A 21153-nucleotide genomic window follows, 5' to 3' on the forward strand; every position below is an offset into this window, starting at 1 on the left:
CAATTTAAATTGAATAACGTTCTTCCTTATTCTTAGCTGAAAATGGCAAAAATAGAAACAGAAGATCACAGAACAGCACTTTCTCAGCCTTCTTCATCATCCTTGACTAAAGCCATGAAGGAATCACAGCAAAGCAACTCTGAAGGCACTTTCAATGGGGATAGCTTTCACTCCATTGACAAATATAGTTCAAATTATTTACCAAGGTAAGAATATTATTTCAGCAGCTTATACTGAATTCTGAAGGGGATAAAAAGTACTTCTAGAGTATTGTCTTTGTAAATGCTCAAGATTTACAAAGATTATGGAGATTATGATGTCAGTAATAAGTTGGAGATGTGATGGACTATGAAGATTGTTGCCTGGGTTAAAGTCCTTCAAGTTTTTTCTGTTTTTGGGGAAGAAAAAGATAGTTGATGCAATTAACAACACATATTATCATAGGAGTCTGACTAGGACAGGTAGCATAATGATAATAACAATAATGGCAGAGAAGATAAGATTTACTATGTGCTAGTTAAGTTGAATTATACCTGTTTAGTTTTCAAAACAGCCCTGGGAGGAATGTAAGACAGATAATATTTTAAACATCTCCATTTTACCTGTGAGGAAATGAAGACCTAGACAAGTTAGTTAACTTAGCCAAGATTACACAGCTGGTAAATAGAGAAGTACCTTCTCTACTTGAATCCATACCGATCTAAGTCCACAGCCAGAGCTCTTAACTATTACTATATATTCTACCACACTTCCCGGAAATATAAAGCAGAGGAGACACAAGTATTTTTCCTTTGTTTTTCTCTATTAGAAAGTTAAAGAGCAAAAAAGTGTCTGTCAGGTATTGATAAACTATGGGTTGGCTAACTGTGATGAAATAGTCTTTATGTTAAATGGAAAACGTGAGCTATAAGAGCATTAAAGAAAATGTTCATAAATTAAGATTATGTTAATCTTATAGAAATGCTAGATCATATATGTATCTTAGAATGGTTTGATTGTTTTTGTGTTTTGTCACTGTTTAGATGAAAATGAAATCTATACTTTCAACTAATTTTGTTTTGCCTTATTTCTCTGACCGGTGAGGAATATTTGCAGTATATGAGATAATTTACACAGTGCTTCTACTTCTTTGTCTGAATCCAAACTTCTTTTCTGTCACTATTGCCTGTTACCTAGAAAGTGAAGTAAATAACTCTCTTCTCAGCAATCAAATGGAAAGTCAAGGACTATGCCCAGAGGTCTTTTTTCATAAAAAAGAAAATAATGAATTTCAACCTGAAAAGGATCAAGTTCATAAAGGCTAATGGTAATTGAAGATCTGTTTGGACTAATACGATTATGAGAGAGGCAATTTTCTCTATGAGTAAAGACATTTTCCCCCTAATTGAGGTCAAAACTTTTCTTGCCTCATCTTTTTTTAAAAATATGTATTTTTTTATTGATTTCAGAGAGGAAGAGAGAGGAGAGAGGTAGAAACATCAATGATGAGAGAGAATCATTGATCAGCTGGCTCCTGCATGCCCCACACTGGGAATTAAGCCTGTAACCTGGGCATGTACCCTGACTGGGAATCAACTGTGACCACCTGGTTCATAGGTCAACATTCAACCACTGAGCCACACCGGCCGGGCTCTTGTCTCATTTAGTTTTCTTTGCCACCATACTTTCACTATCTCTGTGATCTTTTCATGAGAAATAATTATTAAAATATAGTCAATTTATTATCCCTTTACTTATATCACAGAGATTGTGCTTTTCTTCACTAATTAACACATTGTACAATTTATAAAATATGCCCAAATATATTAAGTTCATTCATTGCAACCATACAGTAATCAGTCACTTTATTTTCATATTATCTGATGCTATTACTTTACTCTTTATTAAATTTACATCATCCACACTTCTTTTCTCTTTCTTGTGTTCTTTCGTTATTTTTCCTCTATCACTCTCTGCTACATTTATTTGTAACAGAGCGAAAACTACTGTGCCAGGATCCTTCCCCCAAGAAAACTAATCATCAACACAATAAATGAGTTTGACATACTGTGCCAAAGGTCCGATCTTGCCATTTCCTGACTTACCCCTAGGAGGGCGGGTGACTAGACAAGTCTAGCCTCATTCCGGTGGCAACTTCTCGGAAAGCAGCACAATAGGAAACTTTTCCTACCCAGCTGTAGTCTAATGTATACCAGGTGACACAAATGGAATACATTATTGGTCATTATTGGTCACAGGTATCTAAGGACAATTGTGCCATACTATATAATAAAGAGAGAATATGCAAATTGACCATCACTCCGCCACAAAGATGATGGCGCCCACAGCAGAGGCGGGGTTTCCATAACACAAGACGGCTGCACCCACAGCGGAGGCCAAGTTCCCGTAATAAGCTTTAACAAGCAATCAGCAGGGACCTGAGAGGCTGCACCCCACCGCCCCCGTGGGGCCTGACAGGGGACCTCAGGCCATGCCCCTGACCCGGCAGAGCTTGACGGGGGACCTGAAGCTGTACCTCCCTCCCAGTGGTGCTTAATGAGGGACCCGAGGCCGTGCTCCCTTCCCGGCGCTGGGCTGGGGGACCTCAGGCCACACCCCCCACCCAGCGGGGCTTGACAGGGGATCTCTGGTTGCATCCCCCACCCGTCAGGGCTTGATGGGGGACCTCAAGGTGCGCCCCCCGCCCTGGCCCAGGCTGGGGACCTCAGGATGTGCCCCCCGCCCCAGTGCCAGGCCAGGGGACCTGAGGCTGCACCCCCTGCCCAGCAGGGCTTGACAAGGGTGGGACTGGCCAGGTCTGGATCTAGCCCAATGCAGGGGGCTGGCTGGGTCTGGGTTTCGTGAAATTTTGAGGCGCATGTGGTTGGGCGGGGACTTGACTCTGGGCTCTGTGGTGCGCCCCAGACTCTGACAGGGGGAAGATTTTCATATACATTTTACTAATTTTCTTTCATCTCTGACACTTCTATTATAGAGAAAGGGCAACTAGCAATATTAAAATATTTCCTCTAATTAATCCCCTTTTAATGTTCATGAATTTTGTGCACCGGGCCATTAGTATTTATAGAAAATGTCTCCAAATGATGCGTGGAAGATTTTTAAATAAAATAGCATTTTAAAATTAAGAGAATGGCCTGGTTGGTGTGGTTCAGTGGTTGAGCATCGACCTATGAGCCAGGAGGTCACAGTTTGATTCCAGTCAGGGCACATACCCAGGTTGTGGGCTCAATCCCTAGCAGAGGGCATGCAGGAGGTAGCCGATCAATGATTCTCTGTCGTCGTTGATGTTTCTATCTCTCTTTCCCTCTCCCTTCCTCTCTGAAATCAATAAAAATCTATGAAAAATAAAGAGAATGTTGTTAAAAACATCTCTATCTCACATATAAAAGATTTTGTTTTAATGATTTTTAGCTGATGATCATGCAATTTCCTAGATTTTTATCCATTACATCCTATTTTTTTAAAATATATTTTTATTTATTTCAGACAGGAAGGGAGAGGGGGAGAGAGAGAGAGAGAGAGAGAGAGAGAGAGAGAGAGAGAGAGAGAAACATCAATGATGAGAGAAAATCATTGGTCAGCTGCCTCCTGCATGTCCTACACTGGGGATCCAGCCCACAACCTGGTCAGGGTCGAACTGTGACCTCCTGATTCATAAGTTGACACTAAACCACTGAGCAATGCTGGCCGGGGTCATTACGTCCTTTTAATCTTGCTGTGCCTAATTCATTCACTCACTTCGTATGTCATTATAGTTATCTTAGATATTTTTAATTGAAATGGGTCTTAGAGTCTTTTTTGAAATATAAACACTTGGTTATATCACCTAATTTCAGTATTCCAACGATGAGCTGTCAGGTCTTTCCATGGAATGGACAGCAGAAAGAAATAAAGGGAGACAGCAATAGTGAATGAAGCAAGGCACCACCCCCACTGTTTTCAACCCCCTTTACCCCAACAAATTATGCTTTTTTAGATTTTACAGAACTAAACATTCATACATTATTTCCTTTAAAAATGTCAAAAGACTAATTGTTTTAAAATTTTAATTTCCTCTGGAAAAGTGACATATAATATTTATAACCTCCCCCAGTTTTAGATTTCAGATATACCTCATTTTTATTCCATTGCACTTTTGCACACACAGGTGTATTTTTTTTCCTGTGGGTGGGCTGATTTATGTCCTGACATATCAGTTGGGATATCCTTACCAACATTTCTAGGCCAAACTAGAATTACAGTTTCTTCTGGTGTTGAAAATAAAATATGCCTAACCAGTTTGGCTCAGTGGATAGAGCGTCAGCCTGCGGAATGAAAGGTCCCAGGTTTGATTCCGGTCAAGGGCATGTACCCTGGTTGCAGGCACATCCCCAGTAGGAGGTGTGCAGGAGGCAGCTGATCGATGTTTCTAACTCTCTATCTCTCTCCCTTTCTCTCTGTAAAAAATCAATAAAATATATTTTTTTAAAAAAGAAAATATGTGTGAATTATTCACTTTTATTAACTTTTTATGATGTTTAAAATACAGTTTACCTAACAGTTGTAGAATGTTATTTATGTCTTTAGAGGTTATTCATTTCATCAAGTTTGGGAAAGTTTAATGAAATCTCTGTGCTTTATGGTCCCCAGAGATTTTATACAAGTTTCCATTCATCACACATATGTGGGGTTATTTCTCTTATTGGTTGTATTCCGGTATTTTAAGGTGATTTTTTTTCTTAAATGTACTTAGGGTCATTTTTCTTTATGTTTACATTTTCTTATTTGTATTTATTCCAATTAGAGAGTTTAATTATCATTAGAATGGTAATAGGATAAAGATAAGTTTTAAAAATGACAGTATTAAAAAACTAACTCTTTAGGAAGGTTTAAATTCTGTAAGACTATAAAGCAAGAAATATATGCTTGTCAAATATACAGTATAAATAAATAATTTAGATGAAAATGGTTGACTACATTTAACAAAGAGACTACCAAATAATGACGGGCTAAAGAGTGGTTGTTAGATTTGATGTACTTCATTGTATATTGTAAGTAATTGCTATCCATAAAAATTCTATGGCTTCTGTATAAGAAAAAGAGACACTTTGACAGGCAACACTGGTATGAAGCGACAGCAAGTACAAATCCTTGGCAACTGTCATTATCCTGCTGTTGCATTCACATCCAAACTGTGTGATAACTTAGAGCTGCACGGTTGTTATTGAGCTATGTTCTGTCAAAGTAGCCACACTTTCTACTGATGAATAGAATTATTAGCCCCATGCAGATTACTGTCAGAGAAATCTAAACTCACCAAAGATGCTTTCTGTTTCAGAAAGGAAGAAAATTAACAAAATTCTATGTCATTTTATGTTCATTCTGACATTTCTAGTGAGATATTTCTTATTAAGTAAGGTAGAATTTTTAGAAAATACCATATTAGTTTATATTTTAACTCAGTATAAAAGTATTCAAAATTCGTAGATTTTGAATAAAGCTAAATCTAAAGCAACCATGATTAGAAAGTTGATTGTATAAGTTCAGCTACTATTAGAAAGTAATAGGAAACTGAAACTGACTTTTTAAATGAGGAATAGTCATTATCTCACATAACAAGAACTTCAGGGGTAGGGCAACTCTAGGGTTAAATTCAGTGGTTCAGCATGTTATTAAAGAACATGGCTCTTTGTATCTTTTCCACTGCCATCCTCAGAATATTGGCTAGATCCTTGATTTTGACTCTTCCTACTCACAAGATAGCTCATCACAGGTTCACTCAACAATGTCCAATAAGAAGATCAACGTTTGATCATTTACATCTCTTTTTCATTATGGAAAACAAAACAAAACAAAAAACTTTCCCCAGCAGACTTCTCTCATGTCCCATTGGCCAAAATGGAATCACGAGTTGATTACTTAGCCTGCAAGGGAAATGAAATTACCATCATTAGTGTTAGACCATTAAGGATTAAAACATCTCTCTCTCACATATAAAATCAGGAGATACTTTCCATGAGCATATAAGGAGATTGAATACTTAATTGTAGTTGACTGTTTTCATCTAAGGAAAAATCAGGGGAATGACTGAGATAAAATGAACATTACCTGACATAACTCTTGGCTTGAGCTTTAGCATATTTTATTTCATAAGTTGTGTTTGTTTCTTGTCAGTAGCATCTTTATACTATGTCATAATTATCAAAGAATAATTCCTGCATATCAATCTGGTTGAGTTCCTTTGGAAGTGTAAAATATGTAAAACAAGGATCTTATTCTAGTAGAATGGGATATGAAATCATCTGAAATCACAAAGCAAACATATCCATATGTAAATCAGTATATCAATTCATACACAGGACCTGGGCAGAATGATTTAGAATAAGGATTGACTAGATCAGGTGGGGTTAACTCCTTTTATGTGTCTTACCAGCTTGAACAGTTTTGTTAAATCCTTCTCTATACCCCTAATCCCTGAATTTCTCCCTTATAGTAACTAGGACTTTTCCTTCACAGTAATTGTAAATTTATATGTGACTATTTGTTTAACATTTATCTCTTCTACTAGATAATTATGAAAGAGGTTTCTAGAAAACATAAGCACTGAGTTCAGGTTAACATTTATTAAATATTTACTTACTGAAAGATGTACAGTAATGAGTACAGATCTGTTGAGTGAACACCATTGACAATAAAACATATAGATCAGAACAATGGAAAGCAATGAGGTGCAGTTATAGCTGAGGGATATTACAGGGAGCAATGAGCAGAAGCAATTGGTTAGAAGTCTCTGAAGATGAGATCAACAAGTATGACTTTATTAGGAGTTTTCCTAAAATTGTTATAAAAAGCCATTAAGATTCACTAATGCTGTTAAAGCCAAGGAAATGAGAAGAAAAATTGCCCCTGTCAAAATTAGAGGCATAACCTTAAATCTAATCACAATCTATTTTATCTGCTGTTTCTATATTCCTCCCTGAGTATATTTTCTTATACTTTTAGACCTCACATCTTTACTTGGTTATTGCTTTGTGAAGCAAAAATTATAAATTAAATTAAGTAAAAATCAAAGAGAGTAAAGCATAATTAAATACTAGCCTGGGTTATCAAGGAGCTTGTAAATTCCACAATGTATAAGATCTGTCCCTGATAATCTGTTTGGTTATAGTAGAAAGCCAACATGTAGATGAGGTATAATACTGTTTGAGAAAAATAATAAAGGCTTAATTAATTTATTAACATGCTTTTATAAATTTGTGATTTATCATATCCATTGTATCATATGTAGAAGTTGTCTAAAAGATTTATTTGCCTAAAGCTTGATAAATTTTAATTAACTGATAGTTTTTATTCACACTGATTCAAGGTTAAATTTTGGTGTTTTAATTCATCTTTCTCTAAACACACATAAAATTCTTAAATATTTACATAGTTTACCAGTGTATGCATATAAACACACATAACCACACTTGTTGTTTGATCTTTTTTATTATCTAATTTCTAATAAATTATTCAAATTGCTAAAAGAAAACATCTTTTTTTTCTCAATAACTGACTGTAAACTAACTCATCAGTAATGTAGCTGTTTTGTTTTTTTTAAATATACCAGAATATTTTCATCCAAGTGAATGGCTCCTTCAACCCCCTTTAAAATAATGTATAATCTCAAAGCATTTTGCAAGTTCTACTTTGAATTTTCCCATTAGCATTTGTGGCACATTCCTTTGAATATCTTGGATGATGTCAAATTTTAATCTTAAATAATTAAATTAGAATTATTCAGAAAATAAAATATCTTGATCTACATCTTATTATCCATTATCTAAAAAATGGATCATAAAACCTGGGTAATTAAATGGCTAGTATGATATGCAGAAATTTAATATGGTCTCCAAGATTCCTACTCCCTAGTATATAGTATATACCTGGTATAATTCTCTCTTCTTGAGTTTGGGTGGGATTGTGAATATGATGGCAGGCCACTCCCATGATCAGATTATATTAAATGACAAAGGAGATTTATATTTTAATCTTTATTGTTAAGAGTATTACAGATGTCCCTCCTTTTTCCCTCCATTCCCCCCTTCTACCCAGTTACCATCCCACCGCCGGCTTTCGCCACCCTATTGTCTGTGTCCGCAGGTAATGCATATATGCATATAAGATCTTTGTTTAATCTCTTCCTGACCTCCCTCCTTCCCTCTGAGAATCAGCAGTTTGTTCATTTCCATGCCTCTGATTCTATTTTATTCACCAGTTTATTCTGTTCATTAGATTTCTTATTTGTTTATTTTGATTTTTAGATTGAATTGTTGATAGGTATGTATTTGTTGCCATTTTGTTGTTCATATTTTTTTAATCTTTTTCTTTTTATTCTTCCTCTTCTTAAAGAATACCCTTCAACATTTCATATAATACTGGTTTGGTGGTGATGAACTCCTTTAGCTTTTTCTTGTCTGAAGCTCTTTATCTGACCTTCAATTCTAAATGATAGCTTTGCTTAGTAGAGTAATCTTGGTTGTAGATCCTTGCTACTCATCATTTGAATATTTCTTGCCACTCCCTTCTGGTCTGCATACTTTCTGTTGAGAAATAAGCTGACAGCCCTATGGGCATTTCTTTGTAGGTAACAAATGCTTTTCTCTTGCTGCTTTTAAGATTCTTTGTCTTTAGCCCTTGGCATTTTAATTACAATATGCCCTGGTGTGGTCCTCTTTGGGTTCCTCATGTTTGGGACTCAGTGTTTCTTGGACTTGTAAGTCTATTTCTTTTACCAGGTAGGAGAAGTTTTCTGTCATTTCTTCAAATAGGTTTTTGATATCATGCTCTCTCTCTTCTTCTGGCACTCCCATAATGTTGGTATGCTTAAAGTTGTCCCAGAGGCTCCTTACTGAACCGTGTCCAGCACAGACAAGGGTGAATCTGAGGAGGAGTGGTGAAGGATTAAAGAAGACAGACAGGAGAATACAGTTGGGGCTAGGTAGGTTCACTTGTGCCTAGATGAGGACACAGTGACACAGCCTGTAAGCCGAAGCTTTATTTTATAGTCAGAGCACACAAAGCAAAACAAGGGAAGTGGTCGACATATTTATTGCAAAGTTCAAATCTGCTTCTTTCCTGTTGTTGCCATTCCCTACTCTCTATCAAGCTTTGTTTAGGCAGCACTTGCTGCACCTCCCACAGCCCATTGGCTTCCTAGGAACAAGGGAGGACTATAGAGTCATGCTTAATTATGCTAGGAGGGCTCTGCCCTCCAACTTAGGACTTGTTTGTAGCCCTGTCACAGGTCAGTCCAAGGCTTGACCTTATAGCCGCTCCCTACATTTACACTGTCTTTATATTTTTGGATTCTTTTTCTTTTTGCTTTTCTGCTTGGGTGATTTTTGCTTCCTCATATTTCAAATCGTTGATTTGATTCCCAGAATCCTTTACTGTTGAATCCCTGTATAATATTCTTTATTTCAGTCAGTGTATGCTTAATTTCTGACTGGTCCTTTTCTATTTGGAGGTTTCTAATAGATTCTTGAGTAACCTTATAACCATGGTTTTGAAGTCTATATCCAGTACTTTGCTTTCTTCCATTTCTTTCATTTGTGAAATGTTTCTTTGTCTCCACATTTTGTTTGTTTGTATGTATTGGGTAGAGTTGCTCTGTCCCCTTGAGTTGGTAGAGTGGCCTTGTGTAGTAGGTGTTCTATAGGGCCCAGTGGCTCAGCCTCCCAGTCACCTGTGCTGGGCCCTCTATGTGCACCCCTTTGTGGATTGTGTACAGTCTTGCTATAGTTGAGACTTGATTGCTGTTGGTGTCACTGGGATGAATTAACCTCTAGGCCAATTGGCTGTGAGGACCAACTTTGACTATAGTGGGAGAACTGCTGTGAAGGAGACATCCCTATGGAGCAGGACTTGCTTCAGTGGGGCTTAGGTGTTCACTGAGTCTGCCCCTTGAGTGTGTTGCTTATGGATGTATAGAGTTGTAATCTGGTATGGTCTGACACTGACCACTGGGTACACTGGCTCTTGGATCTCCAGGGAGGTGCAAAGTCAGTCACTGCCTGTGGCCACCCAGCAGGAGCTATAGAGAGATCTGCAGATTCCTCCTCTTTGCATCGGGTTTGGAAGTGCCCAGATGAGGCCCAGCTATGAAGCAAGGTAGGCTGGTGCTGGTGCTGGGTCTTGGGCCTTTTATTGATAGGTTTGGGGCTCCCTGACCCAGCTGCAGCTTGTTTGAGTGATTTTAGCCTGAGCAAGGACAGGCCATTATTATGTAAAAGCTGCTGCACACAACTTGGGTGGGGTTGTAAATTGGATGAGGCTGGGTCATAGGGAATCAGCAGGGCAGAGCAAAAAGAAATGGCTGCCAGTCAGCCCTGCAACTGGGGAGGTTCCAGCATAGGAACAATGATCCCTGAGAGCACCTCCATCTGGGAGAAAGCTGCCCACAAGTTCCTGCCCCGATGCCAGACAATCCACTTCCTCCTCATATGTGTCTGTGTTCCTCAGAGCCTCTCCCTGGTGCTGGAGCTCAGCGGAAGCAGGACCTGGTAAGTTCAATTTATGGTGTCAGCCTTTTAAAAGTAACAGCTTGGTCCCCAGAAGCTCTGTGTCACTGAGCCCCAATCCATACTGGTTTTTACAGCCTGTAGTACTTACTGCCCATAGGGATTTCTTTCCCCGGCTCTGGGACCCTGAGATGGGGGTCTGGAGCTGGGACCCCTTGCTCCTCCGGCGGCCTCCACTTAGATGATCTCCCTTCAGGTTCGACAAAGGAGATTTTTGCCATTGTGGTTAAGGAACATAATCAGTGCTTTTTAGTTAACCAAATGGGAGATTATCCTGAATGGGCCTGACCTAATCAGATCAACCTTTAAATGACAATTCAGAGATCAGAGTCGGAAGAGTCAGAGAGGTGAGTGAGTTCCTACTGGCTTCAAAGATGATAGTCACTATGAGTTCTGTAGCAGTAAGGAACTAAAGTCTGACCAAACCTGAAAGAGCTTGGAAGAAGACCCTGAGCATCAGATGAAACGGTAGCCCCAGCTGGCACCTTGATTTCAGCTTTTTGAGATCCTGAGCAAAGGGTCCAGTTAAGCATTGCCCAGACTCCTGCTACATGAAAACTGTGTGGTAATGAACAGGTGCTGTTTTAAGTCACTAAGTTTGTGCTAATTCATTGCACAGCAATAGAAAACTAATATAGACAGACAGTTAGGTGATTGATAGATAATTTTTAAAAGATATAGTTTTGAAGTAATGTGATTGATGTTCTTATGTCATCCTAATATATAGTGGCATTTAGTTTTCAGTCTGAAAAAGAATGCTTTTATACCAATGGTAAAAAAATAATACAATGATGAATTGGAATATTTGAAAGAAATTGAGGTCTAGCATCTTACTTTACTTTTTGAGTTTTTATTATTGAGAGTATTAGAGATGTCCCCTTTTTCTTCCACTGCACCCCTCCCCTCGGTTCCCAACCCACTCCAATCCTTCACCAACCTCTAGTCTGTGCCCATGGGCAATGCATAAATGCATATAATTTTTTTGTTTAATCAATTCCTGCCTCCTTCCCCTTTCCCTCTGAGACTTGTCAGTCTGTTCCATGTTTCCATGTCACTGGTTCTATTTTATTTGTCAGGTTTTTTTGTTCATTAGATTATACATATAAGTGAGATCATGTGATATTTTTCTTTCTGTGATTGGCTTATTTAGCTTAGCATAATACTCTCCAGGTCCTTCCATGCTGTCTCAAAGGGTAAGAGATCCTTCTTTTTTACAGCTGCATAGTATTCCACTAATGTACTGATCAGCATTCTTTCTAAATCTTAGCTGTTGTAAATAATGCTGCTGTGAATATAAGGGTGTCTAATTCTTTCTGGTTGGTGTTTCAGGATTCTTAGGATATATTCCTAGAAGTGGGATCACTGGGTCAAATGGCAGTTTCATTTTTCTGAGGAAACTCCACACTGTTTTTCATAGTGGCTGCACCAGTCTGCAAAAATGGGACTACATCAAACTATAAAGCTATTTACACAGCAAAATAAACCAGCATCAAATTGGTTTGGCTCAGTGGATAGAGTGTCAGCCTGAAGACCGAAGGGTCCCAGGTTCAATTCTGGTCAAAGCCATGTACCTTGGTTGCAGGCTCCTCCCTGGCCCAGGCCCTGGTCAGGGCTTGTGCAGGAGGCAACCAATTGATGTGTTTCTCTCTCATCGATATTTTTACCTATCTTTCCCTCTCTCTCCCACTCTCTATAAAAATCAATGAATAAATATCCGTGGGTGAGGATTAAAAAAAGAAAAAAGAAAAGAAAAGGGAACCCACTATATGGGTTCATATTTGCCAGTGATACAATGATAAGAGGTTAATTTCCAATATGTATGTAGTACTCATACAACTCAACAAAAGGAAGACACACAATCCAATTAAAAAATGGGTGGAGGACCTGAATAGACACTTTTCCAAAGAGGACATCCAAATGCCAAGAGGCCTAGTATTTTAGATGGTAGGAAATAATGAATGAGATATAGTGATTCCAGCTATCAGGTCTACCAGGGCAGACATCAGTGCACAGGAAGGAAGTATATTCCTATATACAAGGGTAGCAGAAATCTTACTGAGGAAGACACTACTTGAAGTCTGTGTATACCGTATGAATTATTTACAGGTATAATGAAAGATTTACAGTAGAGCCGTAGCATAGACTTGTAGGACAAGATAATAATACTGACATAGAATGTGAAGAATAAAATCTGTGTTATAAAATTAGGTCAAATTCCAGCATGTGGTAGAAAACCTCATCAATATGTGAACACAAAGAGAGGTTATTATTTTTTTAAAAAATGACCAATTCCTAAAATCATTGGAAATAATGATAGGAAATAATGGTAATGTTATAGGAAGTGGAAGGGGTGAGGTTTCTGAGCTAAAAATGTGGCAGTCTACTAGAGTTGTTCTTATGTGTCTAGAGTATCTTAGCAATGAATGTTTTTCTAGTTCTCTTTGTGCCTTTCTGGAGTACATTTACTTTCCTAACTTTCTGAGTATTCTGGTAGTAAGCTGTATTTCCTGAAACCCTCAGGATGTGTGACTTTCAGTGCCAAACCAGGATGAGTTAGTCACCTTAATCTCAGGTCTGCTGTGAAGCCTTTCCCAACTTTATTCCAGCCTACATAAGTTTGTCTTCAAGGAGTTTACGCAGTTTATTTAACATATATTCTCTCTTTATTAGGGTTTAGTTTGCAACTTTCTCAAGGGTAGTAACCACATCTCTTTAACGTTTGTATTTCCTAATACTTAGCAGAGTGCTAGTGTTTAAGTAATTAATCTAAGAACTTAAAAATTTTACTTACATTGTTTCAAGGATTACACAGTTTTCTTCTTTAAGTATGTAAGTACATTTAATGGTTATGAACATGAGTTTTTTCTTTTTAATCCTCACCAGATGATATTCTTCCATTGATTTTTAGAGCAAGTAGAAGGCAGGGAGGGGGTGGAGAGAGACAGAGACCCACAGAGAGAAGCAGAGAGAGAGAGACAGCGAGAGAGAGAGAGAGAGAGATCAATGTGTTGGTTGCCTCCTGCATGCACCCTGACTGGGGACTGGGGTTGAAACCTGCAACCCAGGTACATGCCCTTGACCAGAAATCTAACTGGAGACTTTGGTTGGCAGACCAATGCTCTAACCACTTAGCACACTGGCCAAGCCTGAAAGTGGGTTTTGTCCTAGGATCCGCTTGGGTTCAATTTCTCCCTGCCAACTAAATAATTATTTGAGCTTGGGCAAATTAATAGCCTCTCAGAGCCACAATTTCTTAAATCTGGAAAATGGGGATAAAAATAGTACCTACTTCCCAGGGATATTGTAAGGATTAAACAAAATAATGGCTAAGTGTGTAGTATGTTGTCTAGCACATGGCACAAAACCAGTTATAATGTGGTAGTTGTTAATAAGTGAATATAAATCAATTCACTGTATTCTTCCATGCATTGTTTCTTCCAGGGAGTTTATGTCATCCCAGGCAAAAGCAGTTATTAAAACTACTAAAGATTATTTGCAGCCTCAGTTTGGCCCCAACAGACTGTTGCTTTCAGCAGCAATATCAGAAGGGTCAGGACTTCAAAATTGCTCCACACATCAAACAGTATCAGATCATAGGCATGGTGAAATATCAGACCCGGATAGCTACAAATCAAACAGAAATAACAATTCCTGTTTTATATCAGCATCCAAGAGAAACAGACCTGTCAGTGCTCCGGAGGGTCAACCGAGGTAATCAAAGCTGTGCTCTCTTCTTTTTAACCAACTGTTGAGGCTTTTCCCTTTGAGCAGAATTCATAATGATTCAATTGGTTATTTCAGACATTAAAATGTAGCACATTTCTAGTGCTAGGGTTTTATTTATTTATTTATTTATTTTCTTTGAAAGCATAGGGGTAGAAAGTTGTTAATTACACTTGTGGAAAACATGAAATATACTTCAACCTGGATACTATGAAACTCTAAAAAAATATTTAAAACAAATCAGTCTAGGACCATGATAGATCTTTGCTTACCAGATATTTGTTTAAAAATAGAAATGCATACTTTTGATATTTAACCAAAATTCCAAAATAAAATTAAATTGTAATGAACTTATTATAAAACTATTTTGTGTATTTTTACATAGTTTGTAATAATCTTTTAACCTAAGAGTTTGTGGACAGGATAAAATATTTGTAAAATAAAAATCAAATCAAGAAACTGATGCTACTATTATTTTCATATGTTTGAATAGGCGGATATATTGTGATTTTAATTTCCCTAAAGTTTTTATTTTAAAATGTTTACTTTGCCTTTTGTAGCATTAAGAATTAACAGGGTTAGTTACAGAACTCCGAAGTAAAAATTTGACATTTTAGTCAATTACATGCTTTGCTGAGAAAATAGTAAGATTGACATTGGTTTTGACTGAAGACAAAACTTAGAAATTTTCTTTTACTTCCTCCACATAATTTGAAATGAAAGCAATTACAATTGACTTTAGATTAAAAAATGTTGTCATGATATGCTTGAATTTGAAATCTTTTAAAATAAATCAAAGAACTTTGATAAATATGAAAACTTAAAGGAAAAATTTTTCCACTAAGTATTTTATAATATTAAGACCATATTGCTATTTTATGCTTTCTATCAGAACATAATTAATATAAAAACATCATTTTTTAAAAACAAGTATTGTGATGTTTTATAAGTAAAATGATAGAAATGATTTATTCTGAAATAAACTGTCCCATGAACAGTTTTGGCAAACTTATCCTGTATTAAGTGCTTTTAAATATTTAAGTAGTTATATACAACTATAAAAAGTTTTTTTGAAGAATACTTACAGTCATTAGAGCTTATATGTATGTGTAAAAAATATCCAGGATAATATGGTTTTGAATGTTTATACTAATTGACATGCAACAATTTTTACTTTTTTTTTCTCTCTCTTCAGAGTTGCAGAGTTCTCTTCTTTAAAATTTCAGTCAGCCCAGAATTGGCACAGAATCTCTCAAAGGCATAAGCTTCAAACCAGAGTGATTAGAGTAACAGCTTACAAAAATGGATCTAGAACAGTCTTTGCCAAAGTTGCTGTACCAACCATCTCCTTGGTAACTAGTGTTCAAAACTTTTTATTGCTTCATTTCTTCCCTTACTCGCTTTAAAATATAAAAGTGGAGAAAAATGACATTTATTCTGTCAAAATGTTCTTTTTAGTAATATGAACCTATAAATTGCTTAGGTATACATAAAACTCACAGGCATTCCTTTCCTTTCCTTTTTCACCAACATATAAAAAGTGGAACACATTTAGTGAAACACATGTTATATTTTGTAGAATTATAAAAACATTTAACTGACAGGATATTTAAGGACTAAAATTAGACAATTATTAGATATTCTTAGTGCTGTAATTTATCTTTTATTTGTATATTTTCAATTGCTAGAAAATATACTGGTGGAGTTATAAAAGTTAACTCTGGCAATTGCCTCAAGTTTCTGTTTTGATTGGAAGCATGTTTGGTCTCATGGATATGTGTAACTCTCCTTTTGTGAATCACTTTCTCTTACCTCTTGCTTTCTCCCAGTTGCTGGAGGAGTGCACGGAGAAGCTGCATCTGAACATGGCCGCACGACGAGTGTTCTTGGCAGATGGCTCTGAAGCCCTCGAACCTGAAGACATACCCCATGAAGCCGACGTTTATGTTTCAATGGGAGAGCCCTTTTTAGATCCATTCAAAAAAATTAAAGGTAAAAAAGAAAAGAAAACCCTACCCCCACGTACAGTAAATGGCTTGAGGGATGCAATTAAAAAATGATTTTCATCCTGTCTTTTTTGCATGGTTTAACAAAACTAATGTTTACGCATTTACAGCTCAGTAAGAGGATAATGTGGTTAATGAAAGAAAAATCCACTGACAGCCACGTTTATTGCCCTTCATTAGCATTGGTGCTTAATTTAATATAGATCTGAATAGACATTAGGGAGCCTGCAGGAGGTTAAATGGTGAAAATATAATAAATTAAATCAGAGATTATTGAATTTACTGTTTAGTTTCTGTGACACCCAACAGACATAATTCATTAGACTTATTCTCTTAGAAAATAGTTCAAAGTTTCAAGTATCACTTATGCATTTACACTCTTGGTCTTTTTTCAGATGGCATTAACATAATTATGAAAGTGTGGCCAGTAATGAACACATAATTCTTATATACATGTAATTTTCCTAATAAAATTTTTCATAAGGTAAATGCTACAGCTTGACTTTTTTACCTTGAAATGTATATATGCTTATATACATGATAGACATTATAATAATATAAATTATATATGAAATATAAACAGAAACATATTTTAGAACTATTTGTAGATAAGATCTTTTTTTAAAATGTGCATTTACATTTTCTAAACTGAAAACAGTTTTCCTCCTTTAGTGGTAAAAAATACATTTTAAGAGATAAATGAAAGTACTTCTATCTAAGAATATTCTTCTAGATATTCCATATCCAAATGCCATATCCAAGTTATCAAGTCCTATATGTGGTAATCACATTTAAATGAAACAGCTTTGCCATACAAATTCAGTGTATCTAACTGCTTGCTGTGCTCCCTTATGCTTTTTATATCTTCTTAAAAGTTGTGTTGTTGTTTTTTTCCTGCAAGTGCTAAAAAGCTGATGAGCCAAAGGCAAGTCTAGGCAGTAATTGCATAAGTAGAAGAAAAGTAACTCTGGAGTTGATTACAGATGAAGTGGTAAAAATTATTTCTCTATGAATGTTATCATAGAAAATAATACTAAGATTTCATAATGCTTGATCATCAGGAAATAATTTATTGAATTCAATAGAAAGTTCGAGTTAATTTGGTCCTTGTAAAGAAACTTGTTGCTGCAATACTCAGTAAAAATTACCCATACAATAGTGGAGACCCATATCATTTTCTAATTTTGTTTTAACTTTAAATATGGCTGCCTTTATTTTGTATTCATTAATCATCTGCTTGCATATAAGCATGTTTCTGAGTTTTTTATATTTAGGTATTTATATAATTAGTACTTTCTTAAGATCCTTGATTGTTTTTATTAATAAGAAATATTTGCCTTTCTTATAATAATGGAAGAGATATATAAAAAATTACTTACATCTAAGCTTCTTAGAAAATTTCCTGGACATTTATGCTTAAAATACTAATGTTACACACATGACTAAGCTTGGTGGATGATTTTTAAATGTACAAACTAATTTCCCCCTACTTTTTGTTTTCTCTTTTATCCTTTTTAAAGCCAAGTCCCGAACAAAAACTTCTTTGCTTTGTCTGCATATCTTTGGCTGTGTTTCACTGTGACATGCACTGCTGTTCTTTTAGCACCAAAATGTTGGCACACACTCCTGAAAATTTCACACCATCTCTTGCTGGATCAGCAAGCTTAACCCACCAAAATCTGGTGTTGTGCAATGGTTTTTGACTGATAATCAATCTTTATGCTGCTCGACAGTTGTTGCTGGGACACGGAGTAGAGCAGGTGGCAGATGTGCCTTGTCTTTTGAGAAAAGAAATGGTAGGTGAGCTTGGACACAGACTAGCATATCACATGTCCATTAAAAAGACTTAGGATAAGTAGAATGGGGAAAAAAATCCACTCATCTAAGTTCATAGATAAGCCTAAAAATCAGCATTTGATTTCTTTCAGAACATTAAGAATATAAATAAATATTATACATATGTGTGTATATATGTATGATGATGTATATGTATAACTTGATTTAGATAACTTGAGAGGGGTGTGAGGAAATTTCATATGTATGTATATATGTCATACATATGTATACATATTTCATGTCACATACACTTTCTCAAACAAGTTAAAACTACCTTTCTCGCATGTGTCTGATAGATAAATCAATAATTTGCCAACTTGTTGTCCTGAATGTACATAAAAAAATAAAACATTCATGAGTAGTTTTGAAGGTAGTAGATGAATTTAGGGTAAGAGGCATTCTCAGACGTTGGAAAAGCAAATATTCTAAAGGTAAACTGGAGTACAACAGTTAGGAGAATTGGGTGTTACTCTTTTATCTTTCTAAATGAGCATGAATAATTTATATACAGTTAACCAACAGACATTAAAGTCAGCAACTGGTCATTATTATTTCAATATACTGATTTTCAATCATTCAGCCAACATTCATTGATAGCATACTATGTGCCAGGTACTAGGATAGATCAGAGATAGGTGGGAAGAAGAGTTCATAGTCTTTTTAATGATTATTCTTTCATCTCCAATTTTGAATTCAGTTTAATCTGTTTAATATGTATTAAGTATCTACTATCTGTAGAGTCCTGGCATAGGGATAGAAGCCCTGGTCTTTAACACTAGAAAGACTGAAATTTAGTATATACCTATATTGCCCAAAAGCAGTCAAAATGACTGCATTGTGAAAGAATAATATCGGAGCGCTCTTCACTTATGTTCCTTAGCTTTTCCAATAACTCACTTCTATTCGACATTTCTTTCATGAATTTAGGGCGCAAAAGAAATAAAATAAACAACTTATTAGAACAAGTATCACTGCATAAAGATTCGAATAACAAGTACTAGTTTAGCTTATTGGGCAACTGCAACTTATCAAGTATCGACAATTTGTCATGTATGTTATCATGTGACGGTAATCGAAAAAAACTGTTATTTCAATACAGAGCCGAACTGGTCATATAAGAAATTTACTCAATTCAATAATAAGAGTTATTTGATTATTTAAAATTTCCCCCCAAGCAGTCAAAATGACTGCTTTTGGGCAATGAAGGAGGGGGAGGTAACTACAATTATTAATAAACGCATTTATATGTTGTACAAAAAGTCACAAAATTCTAAGACATTGTGTCCTTATATACATAATTGTTTTTCTAATTGAAATTAAAAAGCAGTCAAAATGACTTCCTTGGGCAATCTAGTATTAAGGACCGTAAACTGGGTAAATAAGTTATAAATCCTTTAAACTGAGAGCACTATTCAACAAAGTGATAGGAAAATTTACTTCATTTCTGGCACAGGAAGGCCAAATAAGCCTATGTATATTTTGGCAATTATATTTCCATACTTCATTTTTTTTATTATTATTTGGAAAAGCAATGTAGATAATAAAAAAATGCCTTCCTTTGACCTATTTCCAGATTTGCTAAGGTAGAAAAATATGTATAGAACATCTCTGTTTTTTGTTGCTGTTTGCCTAGATGTAATATTTAATTAACTTATTTAGAGAACATCTCTGATTTTTTAACTACTTTACTATCTCTTTTGAGTATCACTGTTGACAATCAGTGGCACAGGATTTAATAGAAAGCTAGAGAGCTATTCATCACATACCTCAAAACACAAAGCTTGTATATAGAGGTCAGGCCAAGGTCAAAACTGACAGGAAGGATTCCCTATTGAAATGCAATATTAGAATAATTCTTGCATTTTGAAGTTGAATACTTAAGCAGAAAGATTAGTTATGTATGGGGAAAAATAGAAATATTTTATAAAGAAAGTTGATGTTAATCAACTGTCTTGTTAGGTCTTACAATTCTGGCATTTGGAGAGTCTAAAATTGATTAATGATTCTGCTAGAATTGTGAAGATGTAGTTAATGAATTGTTTGAAAAGACACTTAAAAGTTTTCAGATTTATGGACATGCAGTTTAGGTATTATGTTCTTGAATCTTCTGCTTAATGGGGCACAGTGAAAATTCTTGCATCAGATTCATGGGGTTTATAAGAGTTCAGCTGCTTTATAACTGCTAGGCAGTGCAAACCTAGCATAAAAAACGGTTCATGCCCTGAAGCTGCTTAAATATCTTAATGAAGATGAGGGGAAAAAAACACTGCTCAGACCTAATCCATTAGGTCTAACTTCCAATGTATAGAGCTCTGATTGTTTAGAAATTATTTTTTTTAAGTTTTATATTTTCATTCTGTTTTTTAAAAATTTATTTTATTGTTTAAAGTATTACAAATAGTAGTACATATGTCTCCTTTTCCCCCCCAATTCCATTCTCTCTTATCTGTTCTATCCTACCATTTGGCTTTAGAGTTATCACTTACAGTGATTCATTTAAGTCCTGAGTTTTGTTAACCAGAAGTGTAACTGAGTATTATGAATAACATTTTACATCTTTTACATACTGTATTGTGAAGATGTAGTCACAGGAAAAAAATCCATGGAAAGAGTTCAAGATATTACACCTAAGATCTAAATTTAAACTGAGAGATTTTTTTGTTGTCATGTGATCTACAAAGTGAAATAATTTGCTGTGACAGCTTGTGATTGACAAGAATATGTGTGAGCACATTTAAAACAGGCCATCTTTTCATGTAGAAGTAAATGTCAGTGAAATGATGGATTCTCATCATTTTAATTATTGATGATTTGGAAATAGTTCAATTCCATGACACACAGGACACATTATAAATAGCAGCATAACACTTTTTCTCGTATCTGTGACAATAATGAAATGTTCTGTCATATTTTGTTTTTCAAAAAAATGCATTAGTTTAATGAACCTGGATTCACACGTTATACTCTCTTCTATTCTGTCTCCTGGATTTGTTGATTTTTAAGTGGTTGTGTTAAAAGCACAGGTTTCACCCTAGCTGGTTTGGCTC

General features: G+C 35.8%; 1 protein-coding gene across 1 annotated transcript in view; it reads left to right on the plus strand.

Annotated features, from left to right (window-relative positions):
- Positions 1-21153, plus strand: part of DCDC1 (doublecortin domain containing 1) — a gene marked incomplete at its 3' end in the record, with an annotated part of 316122 nt that overhangs the window by 21668 nt on the left and 273301 nt on the right. Inside the window, 4 exon segments of the mRNA XM_081100231.1 lie at positions 37-206; positions 13983-14252; positions 15460-15616; positions 16094-16256. Of these exon segments, the coding sequence (XP_080956357.1) occupies positions 37-206; positions 13983-14252; positions 15460-15616; positions 16094-16256 (760 nt within the window).

Source organism: Myotis nattereri (genome assembly GCF_964212035.1).
Source record: "Myotis nattereri genome assembly, chromosome: 9".
In the NCBI taxonomy this organism is placed as follows: domain Eukaryota; kingdom Metazoa; phylum Chordata; class Mammalia; order Chiroptera; family Vespertilionidae; genus Myotis; species Myotis nattereri.